We start from the raw sequence: 15,721 nt of genomic DNA on the forward strand, positions 1-15,721 counted from the left end.
TGAATTGGGGGAGCGGGGGAAGAGATATACCAAAAGCATGAAAAGACAGGCAAAGTGTGCCAACCTTTTTTTCCTGGATTGTAGCTCCAATATCGCAATACTTAAAGCGGTACCTCCGGTCGGGCCTCTGCTCTTCCTTGCAATGTTTTTAGTCTCTCTCTCTGTTTTTGTTTAATAATTAGTGTTCACAAGACACAAAACAAAGAAAACGTTTATCAAGCTTACCTTAAGAACTTGAAAATTCAAAGCAAGAAGTAAAAGTAACAGTTCTTCCATGGTTGTTGCTCTCGTGATCCGTGTTTTTTATGTAAACCTCATTTTGCCCCGGTTATTTGCCAAGTTTAGAGTTGATTAATTTAACAATATGATTTTAGTTCCGTTATTGCTAGGCTTGGGCGTACTCATATTATTGTAAACCAGCAACTCGCATACACACGGTCCCAGGGCGGAAAGGCCGTATGGATAGTGAGCAACCCTGTGCTGAGTGTCACTGTATAGACGAATCCAATTTCACGCATTCCTACACCTCAATGGCAGCCATAGCTAGGTCCCCCTAGGTATATCTCATCCAAAATGTGAAATGATGTGGTCTTGGCGGGGGTATTAAACTGCATTCCATCACCCGTGTTACACGCAGACCAAAAATGATGAAAGTTTACAACACAACACAATTCAACATTGATTTTATGCGGATTTAATCCACCCATTTGGGCAGTAACAACACCAGTTTGGTGCAGACGGGACCCAGTAATGGCCGATTAAATTCTGACCATCACTTGGCTCGTTGGATTCGTCTATATAGCGGAGTGTGAATGGTCATTTACTACTTTCTCTAAACCACTGAACTGAAAAACTGTGCAATGTGTTCCATAGAATAAGGGTCTTTTTATCTTTTCAGTGTTCGTAAGTCTATTGTTTCAGAAACGAAAACGCAAGGGATTAAGTGAGTTGATCTGTAACTTGAATTCATTGGTAAGCTTGAAGTACCAATCAGCTTATTTCAATAGAGGTGGATGCCTGTGTCAATAACGGCTGGGTAAGAAAAGATTATGGAACACCGATGTTTTTAGTGGTCTAGTGCCCCTCTCGTCTTTGATGGTGTTAAATTGGCTCACATTAATGTGACAAATGCCAATCAGAATGACAAAGTCCACTTTTTTTTTGTAAGAACGTTGAAAATAAGCCCTTAAATCACAGAAGGTCCGCTTATGAGCCGGTCGCACCCCAATAAATCCTGGCTACGGGCCTGTACAGGGCCGCAGTGTCGCCCTTCCCTCGTACAATGTATATCTCTCTATTTCGCCTCCTTTTCCCCTCTCCGAATCAGTCTCTCCACCCACTCCCATGACTCCCCGGTCCCTTCTCTCACCTCTCGAGTTCTTCTCTAGTTTTTCCGTCTCTCCCTCTGCTCTCTTTCTCCCTCGCCCCCTCCCACTCTCACTTGTTCAGTCTGTCAGTCTCAAGTATCCCCCGGCCCTCCCTCTTTGCGAAATTTATCAGTATTGGTATACACCTAAGTACGAGTAGGCAACTACTTGATTATATTTCTACATGTTCATACTACATACTCTGAAAATGTTAGAAAATTACCACGGGTCATTTTTTCTAAATTTTTTAAAAATCACATTTTTGTTACTAAAATGGGGGTTATAGCGCCCTCAACGGCCACTCTTTCCACAGGGCTACATGTAAAGACAAATTATAGAAAAATGACCCTAAAAAACCGCCCCATTCATTGTTCCTAAAATGTTGCATATGACGTAGATTTAACATCTGGAATGTAATGCAAGTGGTGTCGTTATACTGCTCTTCTAAATTCATTTATAAAATGTCCGCCCCAGACCAAGGTGTATAGCGCTGAGTCCCATTGTTCCCATTGTACTTCCCAGCAAACACAAAACGTTTTCGACGTCATTCGCAAAAGGTTATAAAAGGTTGTCAGAAAACGTTTAAATGTCGGGTTATATAAAGGGTACATTAAGGGTATAAAACATTTTCATAACATTTTTTGATAATCTACAGCCCAGCAAACACAAAATGTTTTACAGAAAACGTTTAAATGTCGGGTATAAAAAGGGTATAAAAACGTTTTAATAACATTCTAAAGACATTTTTGAAAACTTGATACAAAACATTCTAAACAAAATGTTATTTTGGGGTTGAAAAAATATTTTGCGAAAAATGTTTGCCCAAAATATTTGGAATAACGTTTTAAAAACGTTTTCATGACCTTTATATAACCCGACATTTAAATGTTATTAAAACGTTTTGAAAAAAACATTTTAAGAACATTTCTGTGGTTGCTGGGTGCAAATATTTAACATAATGTTATTTAACTGTTGACAAAATATTTGACATAAAATATTTACAAAAAAAGTTTACAATAAAATTTTGAAAACATTTTAAAAATATTGATGTAGTGTGTTTTCATATAAAACGTTTTAAAACGTTTTCATGACCTTTATATAACCCGACATTTTAATGTTATTAAAACGTTTTTACCTAAAGCAAAAGCCAAAATATAACCTATTAAAAATGTTTTTAAAACGTTTTTGTGTTTGCTGGGTTGTTGTATCACCACGAGCATTATTTTGAGACATTTAACTATAGAAATCGGACCCCATTATCATGATAATGACAACCACTCAACCACCGGTTGCCCGCCGCGCCGGTTCCATCCGATTGGAGCTGTTTCTAAACAATTGAACATGGTTCAACCGCCAGTAACCGCCGGTCTACCGCCGGATCGAATTTTTAAAGCCGCCCCTAATTAGGATTTTATGGTCAATGGCATCGAAAGCCTTGAAAAAAGAGAGTTTCCGATGGTATGGTGGTTTTTGGAGACGGTAGAAGAGATAAATGTGCAAAAGTTGAATGATGCTAAAAAAATCATTCAATGTATACCCAGACAGTAATTTTCATTCCTCAGTTTTTTCGTTTGGTATGTGTTACCTACAAATACCATTTGAATTAATCCAAAGATCTATGACGAAATTATCGGGGAACAGAAGTGATTAATGCTTCGACCCAAAGTCCGTTAAGGTCCTGTGTCAAAACCTGGGGTACCTTTGTGTTACATAGTAAAAAAATGAAATGGTTCAAACATTTAACCTACACATCTAATTTGAAGTGGTTCATCCTCCTGAGCATTTTGACACCTTTTTTACGGAAATCGGTTAAAAAATGAGAGAGTGCGGGCAAAAATAATCACAAAATAGGGAGGATGTAACCCCACCTCTTTTTGCCACATTTACAATCATTCTGAGCAAGTATTGGTCTTTTAAATGAACTTTTGTATTTATTTATTTGGTTTAGATGTCTGGGAGCTCATTTAGACATTTTTTTACTAGATTCAAATTTTTAATGAGGTTTTAAATCAATTTTACGATATGAATCCCTCCCCCTAATCCTCCTCCCCCTAATCCTCAGCCACCCTTGGCACATTTCATGCCAAACGTCATAAGAAAAAAATTTAAAAATATTTTAAAACAGGATAAAAACATTAGTAATATAGAATAAATTAGCCTCAATTTAAGACCTAATTGAATCTTCTAAGGGAAGGAATACTCAAGAGATAGTGTTTTGAAATCCAAGCTGCACATCAAAATGTAACAAAGCCACCTTTTTGAATACCCCAGTATATGACACAGGATCTTAATTATTTCGTAAATATACCGGGTGGCCCAAAAAACAGTAATGTTACATGTAGATTTTTGAAAATAATTTAAGTTAATGGTAAATGTTAACAAATATAAAGGTCTTTTTCATAACATAATCTATGCACCCTCTACTAGTCTAGTACCATTGTGAATGTCAAGTTCACAACTTCCGTACTTAGCCCATATTCCACCGAAAGCTGTTTACGTGACATAATGCAACAAGAGGCTCATTATCACCGGCACAGCCACCGTGCATTTGCCGGGGCATTTGTTTTTTTCTTACAGAATCTTCTTCTTCTGTCGACCTTTACATTTGCTCTAGCACTCACATGCTTAACACCGATTTTGACCTAACTTGGTCACAACTATCACTGACCATGTCCATACATGTCACACGAAACTCGTGGGGTCAAAGGTCACGTAGGGGTCACAGAGTTAACGGTTCAAAAAGTGATGTCAACTCAAAATGCTACTTCTCCCACAAATCACAGTAACACCACTTGCACGCATGCATTGTTACTATCCAGTGTCTGTAAATCATACACAGAGTTGAGGTCAAAGGTCATTAAGGGGTTACATCCGGTCTAAAACCAAATACCTAAGAAATTTGCTAAGAAAAACATAGGCCAGTGACGGTATGTTCACACATGAATTGTGTTTACCCAATGTATATGTAGTATTTTTATTTGGGGTCAACGGTCATTAAGGGGTCACTTCCGGTATAAAACGAAACACCTGCATTGCTATATTACCCTGTGTCTATGAAACATACGCAGATTTGAGGTCAAAGGTCAATAGGGAAATACCTTCCAAATTTTTTTTCCAGCCAAGAAAAACATAGCTGTGACAGTGACGATATATTCATACATGAATTGATGTTACCCAGTGTACACGTGGTATTTTTTTAATTTGGGGTCAAATGTATTTAGGGGGTCATTTCCGGTCCGAGACAAAAAAAACTCTTCAAAATGCCCTTTCTACAAATAACATGGCAGAGTGATTCCACGTGCACACATAACCAATATCTATGGAGTTTTCATAGATTTCGGTGTCCAAGGTCATTAAGGGGTGGCTTTAAGGGGTCACAACACGGCTGTGTCCGTGGTCTTAGACCACAGCTACACTCATTTTTATTTCCATCATCTTAAAAACACAGCAAAAACAGATGGAGTGGTGCAACTAAAAGCAAAAATGCCTGATGATTGTTGACATTAGCAAAACCTGCTAAACAAAAACCAAGCAATTCCAAACCTTCGCATATAGAGTCGTAGACAGTAAGAACAGTTGGCTACATGTTGGTTATAAGATATAATGGTTTATTATTTTCTCTATCACTGCTATTATGTTAGGCTTGTGAACAAAGTGAACAATGTGCTCCCCTGCCCTTATGACGCTACGCCACTACTGGGGTCGACAGTAATATGGGTACATCCAATATTACCGGTATATTTTTTTATTATGTTATATACAAAATAAATAATGATTATAAAAATAAACATGAATTTGGAATTGCATCAATACAAAGATGTAATCAAACTGCATAGTTTTTGATTCAAATATAATTATATGCTACAAAATTATTCAATATTGGTTCCTTTTTTTATTCAATATTATGTTTCCAGAATCTTGCTTCCTATACCTCTCTTAAGTTTAAAACGCCAAAAAATATTGGACGCATTCTGCATCCAATATTAGCACACATTAGGACTCTAATGCCCGTGAATTTTACCGCCAATTTTAACGTATTATGAATAGAACCGAGGGTCCTTCAATTTCTATTTTCCCAATTTTTTTTCTTGTAGGAAATCTGCGAGAAGTGTAGCTGTAGACCTATTACTTAGCTCCTATTGATCGTAATCCCATAGATGTAAATGTTACGAACATTTATGGAATTCCGTAAGACACTTAAAACAAAAATCTGCTGTACGCATGTAAGATCAGTCCATTTTGACCACAGAAACAATCAAGAAAAATTGGAAAAAATATAAAAATTGGAGACAAATTTATATTAAAAAAATAGGCCTACAATGTAAGATTCTGAAAACATAATAATGATAATGATAAAATTGGATGGTTTTTCACCCAATGCAAAATTTATTGGTTTCGCTATGCGTTTTAAAATAATGGACTCGACTACGTCTCATTTTAACAATCACAGTTCGACCAATAAATTTGTGCATTTGGTTCAAACCATCCAATTTTATATCAATATTGGTCCCCTTTTCTATATAGGTTTCCGTTTCTTTTCAGTACTGTTTCTTTTTAGTGTCACTGTGTTCCAGTGTATGGCACAGAATAATTTAAACATCACATTGATGTCGATGTTGCTATAACACACGCGATTAGGGTGTCAATGAAAATGATGGAAGGGGGTTGACCTCCCTTGCTCTCCCTCCCTGTAAATTTGATATAACTGTCCTGTATATTTAATCCAATAAATACTGAGCCATATTTTGTAACACGGACTACGAAGGTGGTGAAACCCCCGACCTCCTCTATTCAGTGATGCCAAAATAAGTACAAACATTCCACACAATATCGCTATGACGTCATAATGTGAGCGCACCCTTGCAAAATTAGGAAATTCTGGCTAAGTACAAAAGTATAGGCAAAATTGGTTTTTGGCTAAAAATTCTACGAACATGACATTCGAAGTGAGGGAGTGCCATGCCCCTGCCAGGACTGTGTAAGATCTCGAGTCACGTTTGAATTTGGAACTTTTTGACGTCTGTATCGAACAATAATTAAAGCCATATTGTAACATTTGCTGAGGAGGACGCCCTCAAAATTTTTTTTTAATTATGGTTTTTACACGATTGTAATGTACTTTAGTAAATAAAGATACCCTACAAAAATCAAGACTTTAGGTGATGTTGTTTTGTCAAAATCAGAGATAAAAATAAACTGTCTTAATAAGAGACGGTTTATAATTACGATGGAAATATTAGTCAAACATATATGCGGTATTCATAACACACGTACACACACATCAATAGATCGTATCGTATTACAACCGCCGGAGTAACACGCATTGGCGCTAGTAGTAAATTCCTTTGCTTTACCTCACTTGGTCGACTCAAAATTAAAAGGGAACATATCTGACAGTAAAAGCTAACATTTTATGGAAAAGAAATACTAATCTAATTCAATAGAAATGTTACAATATGGCTTTAATTATTCGGAAACTGCTTTCTATTTTTAATAATTTTGTGAAAGATTGTGAAACTCGGAGGATGTGATTTCCATTGAGCCCTTTGTTACAAGTATGAATTAAATGTAGACCATTTAGCACACATTTTTCAATTCAGCTTTCAACATGAAAATTCTTGAGTATTTCCTAGTATGTCATTGGTGGTATTTGCCAATATTTCCCACCCGGTTAGTTGTGCCACACACACAAAATTAATAGCATTCCTACTACTACTTGTCAATGCAAAATTATGAAGCATTAACTTCATCCATGGCGTTGTCTTTTTTAAACCTTGTTGACATGGCCAATCAAGTCAATTATTTCGGTGATTTTACTTCAAAGACCCGCTTGTAATAAATTGATTCGTAGCTAGCGGTTTTAAATTAAACGTCATTTTGACGTAAACTAACACTTTTACTGGACACTTAACCTTTTCTCTCCCTTCAAACGGTCTCGTGGGCCGTCCAAAATTCACCGGCGGACCACATGCGGGTCCGCGAGCCGTAGGCTGTCCATCCCTGACTTTCATGCGTTTGAATTTTGTTTTAAAACTGGTTTCACCACACTTTACTATAAATTAATACATGTCAAACAAAAATTGGCACATTTTATACATCCTAGTTTTGGCCTAAGTGAAAGATGGTAAATGTGTGTATTTATTACCACAATTTTCGTTTGTCAAGTTAATAACTTTTAGTGTAACATTTTACAGTCAATATGTAAAGCAAATATCACAAATATCTTATAATTTGAGAAAGGAACGAAAAGATTGCACCTAGCACTTCTTTGAGGTTCTGTATTTCTCGAAATAGGAAAACATTGATTACAAAAATATCAATAATCCACGAATATCGTTGCATATTATTTCTCACACCTTTCCTTTCCTTGTACGCAAGTCCGGTAGTCCTTTTCTCGTTTCCCATACTCGTCGAGGAGGTGTTTTTGTAGGACTAAGAGGATTCTTTTTCACACGCTCTTCATGCCCATAACTACCAGCGGTGGAAAGTCCTGGAGGAGGTCTGTTGACATCGGTTAGCTGGGGTGAGTTTGTTGGATGTGGATAATTATATGGCGACTTCTCCAATCCCTTAAACTGTGGTTGGAATTGTACTTGATTGCTATGAAGTAACATGAAAACAAAAAAACTATAAATATTCTGATACACTTTAGGTGGTACTACACCCCTTGATAAATTTGTGACTATTTTTGCATTTTTCTCAAAAAATAATAACACACTGGTAACAAAAGCCATGTATATTATAGGGGCAAGAAATCCAGTTACTACACTGGAATTTCAGTGACGCAAGACAAACGGTACGTTATTTATAATAAGAAAAGAGGTACCGCTAGAATGTACCACATTTCTTAACATCTATAATGAACCACTTCGTCGGTCGCAACACATAGTGGCGTACGGTGATTTTGGTCAATTTTATGAAATTTGGCCCAACGGTTTTATATATCAAGTTCTTCAAGTATACCAAGTTAGAAAGCTCAACTATGCTTAATTAATAAATGACGTTAATTAATTAATTGACTTATGTTAACAATCCCGTAAGAATCCAATATCTTCCGTTTCACAAACTGACGTACGATCATCATACGCCATTATGTGAAACGGCGAAAATCGGATTTGATGACATTTAGGCACATCATCCGTCAATAATGTGGCGTACGCTTCAGAAACCAGCCGAAAACCCCAAATCTTCCGTTTCACATAGTGGCGTACGTGCGACTTACGCTTCAAAAACCTGCTGAAACCTCCAAATCTTCCGTTTCACATAGTGGCGTACGTGCGACTTACGCTTCAAAAATCCGCCGAAATCCCCAAATCTTCCGTTTCACATAGTGGCGTATAAGTTTAGAGCTAGATATATCATGTAAAAGTTATTCCTTTTTAACCATTTAAGTTACAGTTTAATAGTTTAATCCTTTAACTTCAATTTCAAATGTAATCGGTCCACTGAGAGATAATATTGGAGGAGTACTGACTATGTTATTAGTAGCATATCCTTCAAACGCGTTTTCTCGGAAATATATTTTGCGTTTGTCCTGCACGTACGCCACTATGTGTTGCGACCGACGACTTGTCTTGAATCCCTAAAATTTCAGTCTAGTAACTGGATTCCTTGCCCCTATAATATACATATCTTTTGTTACCGGTGTGTTATTGTTATTATTTTTTGAGAAACCTTAATATATCATGTTTATATGCCATGTTATTTATACCAATGTAAAATAGTGGACACATTTAGTCTGGCTTTGTGGTCTCGGCACATTTCACAAAAAACATCATAATCGTTTTAATCGAGTAAATCACTAATTTGATTGTTTAGGGTAGAATATCGACCAAATGGAAATAAAGGTATTTTGTATTCTTAATTTAAATTATCAATTGATAGTATAAAAAATGAAAATAGTATTCATAGCTTAGATACAAACAAGAGCTAAAAACCAACTAAAACAGTACCAACTGATCAGCAAGGAACTATGGGTGGATCTAAAAAAAGATTCAAGAAGCGTTCACAACCAAGGAAAATGAATGTTAAAAACTGTTTAATAAAACGAACGGAGACGGGAAACAGTATACTTTAGCAAATTTTTGGTGCCACGCGTACCTTCTTTAGGCTTTATTATGTACAACAACATGCAAAAAATTTAGTCTTTAAAAAGACAAAACAACCAACGTTTCGGGAGCAAAAAAAACCAAGTAACTAGTACTGCAGATAGTTGCAATAGTGTGTATACCTTCCTCGAATCAGTAAAGTAAAATCAAATTTTGAGATTATCTCAAAAACTAGTAATTTTTGCAGGAATATGGGAATATGCTAGTTAGATTCATTGCATCATTTCCTTTGAAAATGTATACTGTTATCCTGTTGTCAAGTTACAACAGGAAACAGACGAGGAGTGTGAGAGTTGCTCAGTCAATTTGAGAAAGTACTACGCAGTAATACGAAACGTCATTGAGGTATGTTTAAGATCTTTTTACCGAAATACATTTGGATTTGTACACTAGAACATTTGCAAATTATATACTGTTATATACTTTTCATCAATACATTTAGAGATACAATAAATAACAATATCTAAATTACTGACTCGAGGAAGGTATACAGACTATAGTGTTAGGCCTAACTGTTTTTACCCAGTTAAAAGGATTTTTTATGCTCCCAAAACGTCGGTTGTTTTGTCTTTTTTTAAACTAAATTTGGGATGTTGTTGTATTATATTAAATATTTTAAACATTTACATACAAACAAGTATGAAAATGACTTACTGTGTGCAAATTTTATAGCAAAAGACAGAAGGTAATACAATTAAGACGATGATTGCAAAAATCGCTCCTAGCAAATAAGCTATTGCTACGAGTAGAGTTATATTATTATCAGCACCTGCAAAGATATATTTTCATTGGGTTAAAGGTTTAATGTGCATAGATTTTCAGTAGTATTATACAATCAAATAATGTTGGGGATTGAGAACTGACAAGCGTTTTCGAGAACAACGCGGCAAACGCTTCGTATAGTTTTCTCATTAGTCACATCTGAGGACATGTTTGAAATTTGTAAATGTCAAAATTACTAGAACACTGCAGAAACCATAATTATTATACGGTACAGGAAGTTTGAAACATATTTATTCATACAATTTATTTACTTGGCCTAAGTACACAGCAAGAATGTATAACATGAAACGTCACCTGAAACTGTCACTGTAAATGAAGTCTCGGCTATGTTGTTTGACGGATCCGTAGCAGTATATGTCACTGTGGTGTCACCAATAACAAACTCATCTCCAGGCTTATGACTTGATGTAAGTGTCACTTCACCAGAATTGTCATTTGCTGTGGGTGGTGTCCATCTCACCACGGTGGTATCATTATTAGCGTCAGTTGTTCGATAAATGTGAGAAGGTGTACCACTGATAACGGGTTTCTCGTTATCTGAAAGAACGAAAGAACGAAAGAAAGAAAGAAAGAAAGAAAGAAAGAAAGAAAGAAAGAAAGAAAGAAAGAAAGAAAAGAAAGAAAGAAAGAAAGAAAGAAAGAAAGAAAGAAAGAAAAGAAAGAAAGAAAGAAAGAAAGAAAGAAAGAAAGAAAGAAAGAAAGAAAGAAAGAAAGAGAGAGAAAGAAAGAAAATCAGTCTTTACCCAGTAAACACAGAATCTGTTGGATATTATTCGCAAAAGGTTAGAAAAGGTTGCCGCAAACATTTAAATATCGGTAGTACAAAGGGTATAATGTATTAAGGCGTTGACGACATATTTGGCAAAATTGCTTGCAAAAATATTTTACAATAACATTTTGACAACGTTTTAAAAACGTTTTCATGATTTTTATATTTAACCCGACGTTATTAAACTAATATCTCGTTTAAAACGTTTATAACATTTTGTGTTTGCTGGCTAAGCTTTTGTGGCAGTTAAGATTGGATTGAAATCCTCTCTCTCTTGATCCAAAGACTAACTCTAACAGTAAAAATTGTGCATGCATGCTTTGTTGGGAGTGGCTTCCTTTCCTTGTTCTTTATCTTCAATTCTGTTTTGTCTTTTCTTTCCATATAGCCAGCATACGTATAGGCTTTTTAGCCCCTAAGCCTGGCTTTGGGATTATTTTTAGCCTGGTCCCACCAGGACCCAAGTATGTTTCCACATGGGGCGACAGGAGATAAAAAGAATCAACCTACCTATAATTTCAATAGTAAAAGACGTTGTAGCCGAATTGGAATAAGGATCTCTTGCCGTATACGTCACTGTGGTTGTCCCAATAGGGAACGAATCCCTGGGATTATGTCTAGACGACACTGTTACAGAACCAGAATTGTCACTTGCTGTGGGTTGGGTCCACGTCACCACAGCACTGGATTCATTAGGGTCGGTCGGCTGAACAATGTCTGATGGTGTGTCAGCGAAGACAGGGTCCTCCGAGTCTTTTGATGAAAATATAAGAAATATCGTGACGTAATTCTAAACAGTGCATATAATGCTGAATAAATTTGTTACATACTTATAATACACTTATATCAGTATGCTTCGATGGTATTTATGAATACGTATTTATAAATACGCACGTGACAACCTCCGCGCTGCCACAGATTGTAGACAGTAAGTCTGGAAGTGGCCTTCGACACAGCGGGTGTCGCGCAAACTGTGCAGTAAAAGTTTGTTGAACTTTTTGTTCATTTGTGATATTTGTATTGTAAACGTTTCCGGCAAATACTCTCAAAGTGTTGTTTTTGATTACAAATTCAGAATCTCCCCATGTGCAATAGTTTTGCTATTCAATCAATACTTAAATTTGATGATATTTATCTAAAGAGTTCCTATCCTTTTCTGTATAGTGTTCAATCGCATTAGGATTTGGTCACACTTGCTGGTCTTGGTATGTCGTGGCCATGAGTCATGTGCGTATTTATAAATACGTATTAATAAATATAGCCGAATGGTAGCTGTTGTTTATATATATACCGTAAAACCTCGTCTACAAGCATATATAGGGTTTTTTATGAAAGCTTAACTTTAACGAACCAGACGTATATATACCAATACAATAGATTGGTCTTACAATAATACTTGTTTTTATATGCTTAGATCTGTAATTAATTTGTTCAAACTCAATAATGACGCCTGGAATAATTAGCTTTCAACAGAAGCACTTTATATGCTTGTAGACGGGGTTTTACGGTACATGTTATATCAACACCACAATAGGGAAACTTTGAAAATAGAGTAAATAGAATTATACTTTTGGCACTTGGGTGGAGCTAAGACATACCTATTACTGTTATGGTAAAAGATACTGTAGCCATGTTATTTGAAAGATCCGTAGCTGTATATGTCACTGTAGTGTCACCAATATTAAATTTAGCTCCAGGATTGTGACTTGATGTCAAAGTAACTCGACCTGAATTGTCCGTGGCTGTAGGTCGCGTCCATGTCACGACAGCAGTTGGTTGATTAGGGTCAGTGTTCTGAGTTATATCAGCAAGTGTGCCTAGCACGATAGGATTTTCCGCATCTGGGGGCGTTGTGACTGGTGGATAATATGAAGTCAATGAAACATGGTTAATTACATTTAAGGAGTTGAACCAGGAATCTCTGGGTCTCCGAACTTGGATCATATGTTCAAAAGTCAGTTCAGTTGTTTACACTAGTGCATAGAGTGAACTCAAGTGTATTAAGATAATGTGCATCTACAGACCTACCTGTCACTGTTATGGGGAACGATGTCATGGCCATATTATCGAAAGGGTCTCTTGCTGTATACGACACAGTACTTTCACCAACAGGGAACGAATCTCCTGAAATATGACTTGATGTTAGTGTAACTTGGCCCGAATTATCATTTGCTGTAGGTGGCGTCCATGTTACCATTGCAGTTGTTTGATTAGGGGCAATACTTTGCGTTATTGGCCCAGGTGTATTCAGAATGACAGGATCTTCTGCATCTAATTAGCAAAGTAAAATGATACATATTGAGTCAACAAACACAAAGGTAAAGAAGCAGGTTAGTTGAACCATAGCGCACACTAAAAGCTGCAAATTTCATAGCGAAATATATTCTTACTATACGAGCTGCTGAAAGCCTACCGCATTAAGCCTTAACGCAACGAAGTAAAGGAAAATTAGGAAACTAGGGCAGGGCAGAAGCCACTTTGTAGGTACATTGGGTCGCGTGCAACAATTTTGCACAAATGGTAGAATTGATCGTTAGATAGAGTCTCTTTTTCTGTTTAACCCGGCTGTTATTCTGAAAAGTGACGAGAACTGAGATATTTAGAGTAAAAAGTGGGGTTTTGGAGTTGTTTTTTCCTATTAACCTTTTCCTGTGAAGTTCACATGATAATTTATATTGGTATACTTTTGATTTCAAATATCTTAAATTCTTAGAATTGAACAAAATCATCAATTGCATTTTCTCCCCAAATGTTGCATCAAGATAAAGATGCCACTGGATATTGAATATATACATATGTGGCCTCTCTGCTAATAATTTGAGGCAACATACATACCTATCACAGTTACGGTGAATGATGTCGTAGCCACATTGTTGTCAATGTCTGTTGCAGTGTACGTCACAGTTGTAAAAGACAGTTACTCAACCATGGAATAAGTTATGGTCACAAATTTGGCGTCATTTTTGACAGGAAAGAACAATGTTTGTATTGATATGAAACAATATGGAAATAGATTTGAAATATTTCTGATGTACAGCCGTTTTGGAAAGTTCCCAAACTTATTTTGAAGAATTTATATACATGTGGCCTCTCTGCTAAATAATTGGAGGCGAAATACATACCTATCACAGTTACGGTGAATGATGTCGTAGCCACATTGTTGTCAATATCTGTTGCAGTGTACGTCACAGTTGTAGTACCAATAGGGAAAGGAGTGCCAGGATTATGACTCGGTCTTAGGGTAAATGAAATTGAATTATCAGTTGCTGTGGGTCTCGTCCATGTAACAAGAGCGGTTGGCTGGTTAGGATCAGTGTCCGTAATTATATCTGAAGGCGTGTTGAAAATTACGGGTTTTTCGTCATCTGTAATTCAAATTAAAGAAACGAATTGCAGAATGTATTACAAAAAACATATAAACCGTTTATTCTACAAATTAAACAGTACCCTTTCTGAGCACTCACGCACCCCCACACACAAACGCTACAATACTCACTAACACCTCCACCCCACATCCCCGCGCACGCACCCCGTCTGGTGCACACGAAGACTTCTTAGGGATTGTGTAAGGCACCACATCCAATTTGGTCCTATAGAACTATCGGTTCCCAGTTAGGTACCGATGACTCTTAACATCACTCCCTGGAGACATATTAAATTGTATCACTAAAAGCATAAAAATTAACAGTTGAATAGTGTTATTGTTTTTCATTTAAATAAAAAACGAATGCACTGTACAAATGTTCAGGGTACGATAAAAGTGCCATCGGTAGCTTTTCGGGCACCGATAGCGCTATAGGACCAAAATAGATGTTGTGCCTAATATACATGTATATGTATTTACGTGGTGGTGAATTCTCAAAATGGTCATATTATACGGACCGGACATACACATACGACCACTCCCGCGCGGCCATCCACCCCACCCACCACATCCATATTTACAAAGTCTCGTTCGCATCAATATGACCAAAAAATGACATTACGTAATGAACTCAGAAATACCTGTTACTGTGATGGTAAACGAGGCCGTTGCCACATTGTTGGATGGGTCTGTTGCTGTGTAGGTCACTATGGTGGTGCCAATACGGAAAGAACCCATATCAATAATTACAGCCTGTCTTTTACTTCTACCAAGTCCTTGATGCATTCTTCTTTCTGTCAGGCTAGCTAAACCAGAATTGTCTTTTGCCGTGGGCCGCGTCCAATTTACCACAGCATATTGCGAACCTGGTGCAGCGCTACGCCTTATATTAGCAGGAATGTCACATATACGAGGCTTCTCCGTATCTGAAGCATAAGAAGCAGAGAATAAGAGGACTGTGATTTATCACCATCAGAGGCGTACCGACCGGAGGGTTGTGAATTTGCCCTCCTGGCTCGAAATACCTGAACATTCACCAACACCAAAAGAAGTTGTACCATGCATCTTTCTTTGGCCCAGTTTTAGGTCACTTATTCTAATTTTGACCCATTCTATCGCTAAATTGCCAATTTTCGCGAACTTGGCATGCAATTATCCTGGTAAAATCACTTAACTCTACTCCACTGAACCACTGAACACCACCAACGAAAGCAAAATCATAATATTTTACACATATGAACTATGACAATACTCTCTCTTTTGTTAAGCCATCTATTACCATATGTGACTGGACACCACGAATCAGCCGTCAATTTTGTTTTATTTCGTG

The 15,721-nt window shown here is 36.8% G+C and overlaps 1 protein-coding gene across 1 annotated transcript in view; it reads right to left on the bottom strand.

Annotated features, from left to right (window-relative positions):
* LOC140152312 (uncharacterized) overlaps nucleotides 1-15,721 on the bottom strand; it is a 128,112-nt gene that overhangs the window by 41,560 nt on the left and 70,831 nt on the right. The window contains 9 exon segments of the mRNA XM_072174613.1: nucleotides 7,724-7,967; nucleotides 10,130-10,244; nucleotides 10,553-10,795; nucleotides 11,538-11,780; nucleotides 12,626-12,883; nucleotides 13,056-13,298; nucleotides 13,863-13,937; nucleotides 14,150-14,392; nucleotides 15,033-15,317. Of these exon segments, the coding sequence (XP_072030714.1) occupies nucleotides 7,724-7,967; nucleotides 10,130-10,244; nucleotides 10,553-10,795; nucleotides 11,538-11,780; nucleotides 12,626-12,883; nucleotides 13,056-13,298; nucleotides 13,863-13,937; nucleotides 14,150-14,392; nucleotides 15,033-15,317 (1,949 nt within the window).

This window comes from Amphiura filiformis, chromosome 5 (assembly GCF_039555335.1).
Source record: "Amphiura filiformis chromosome 5, Afil_fr2py, whole genome shotgun sequence".
In the NCBI taxonomy this organism is placed as follows: domain Eukaryota; kingdom Metazoa; phylum Echinodermata; class Ophiuroidea; order Amphilepidida; family Amphiuridae; genus Amphiura; species Amphiura filiformis.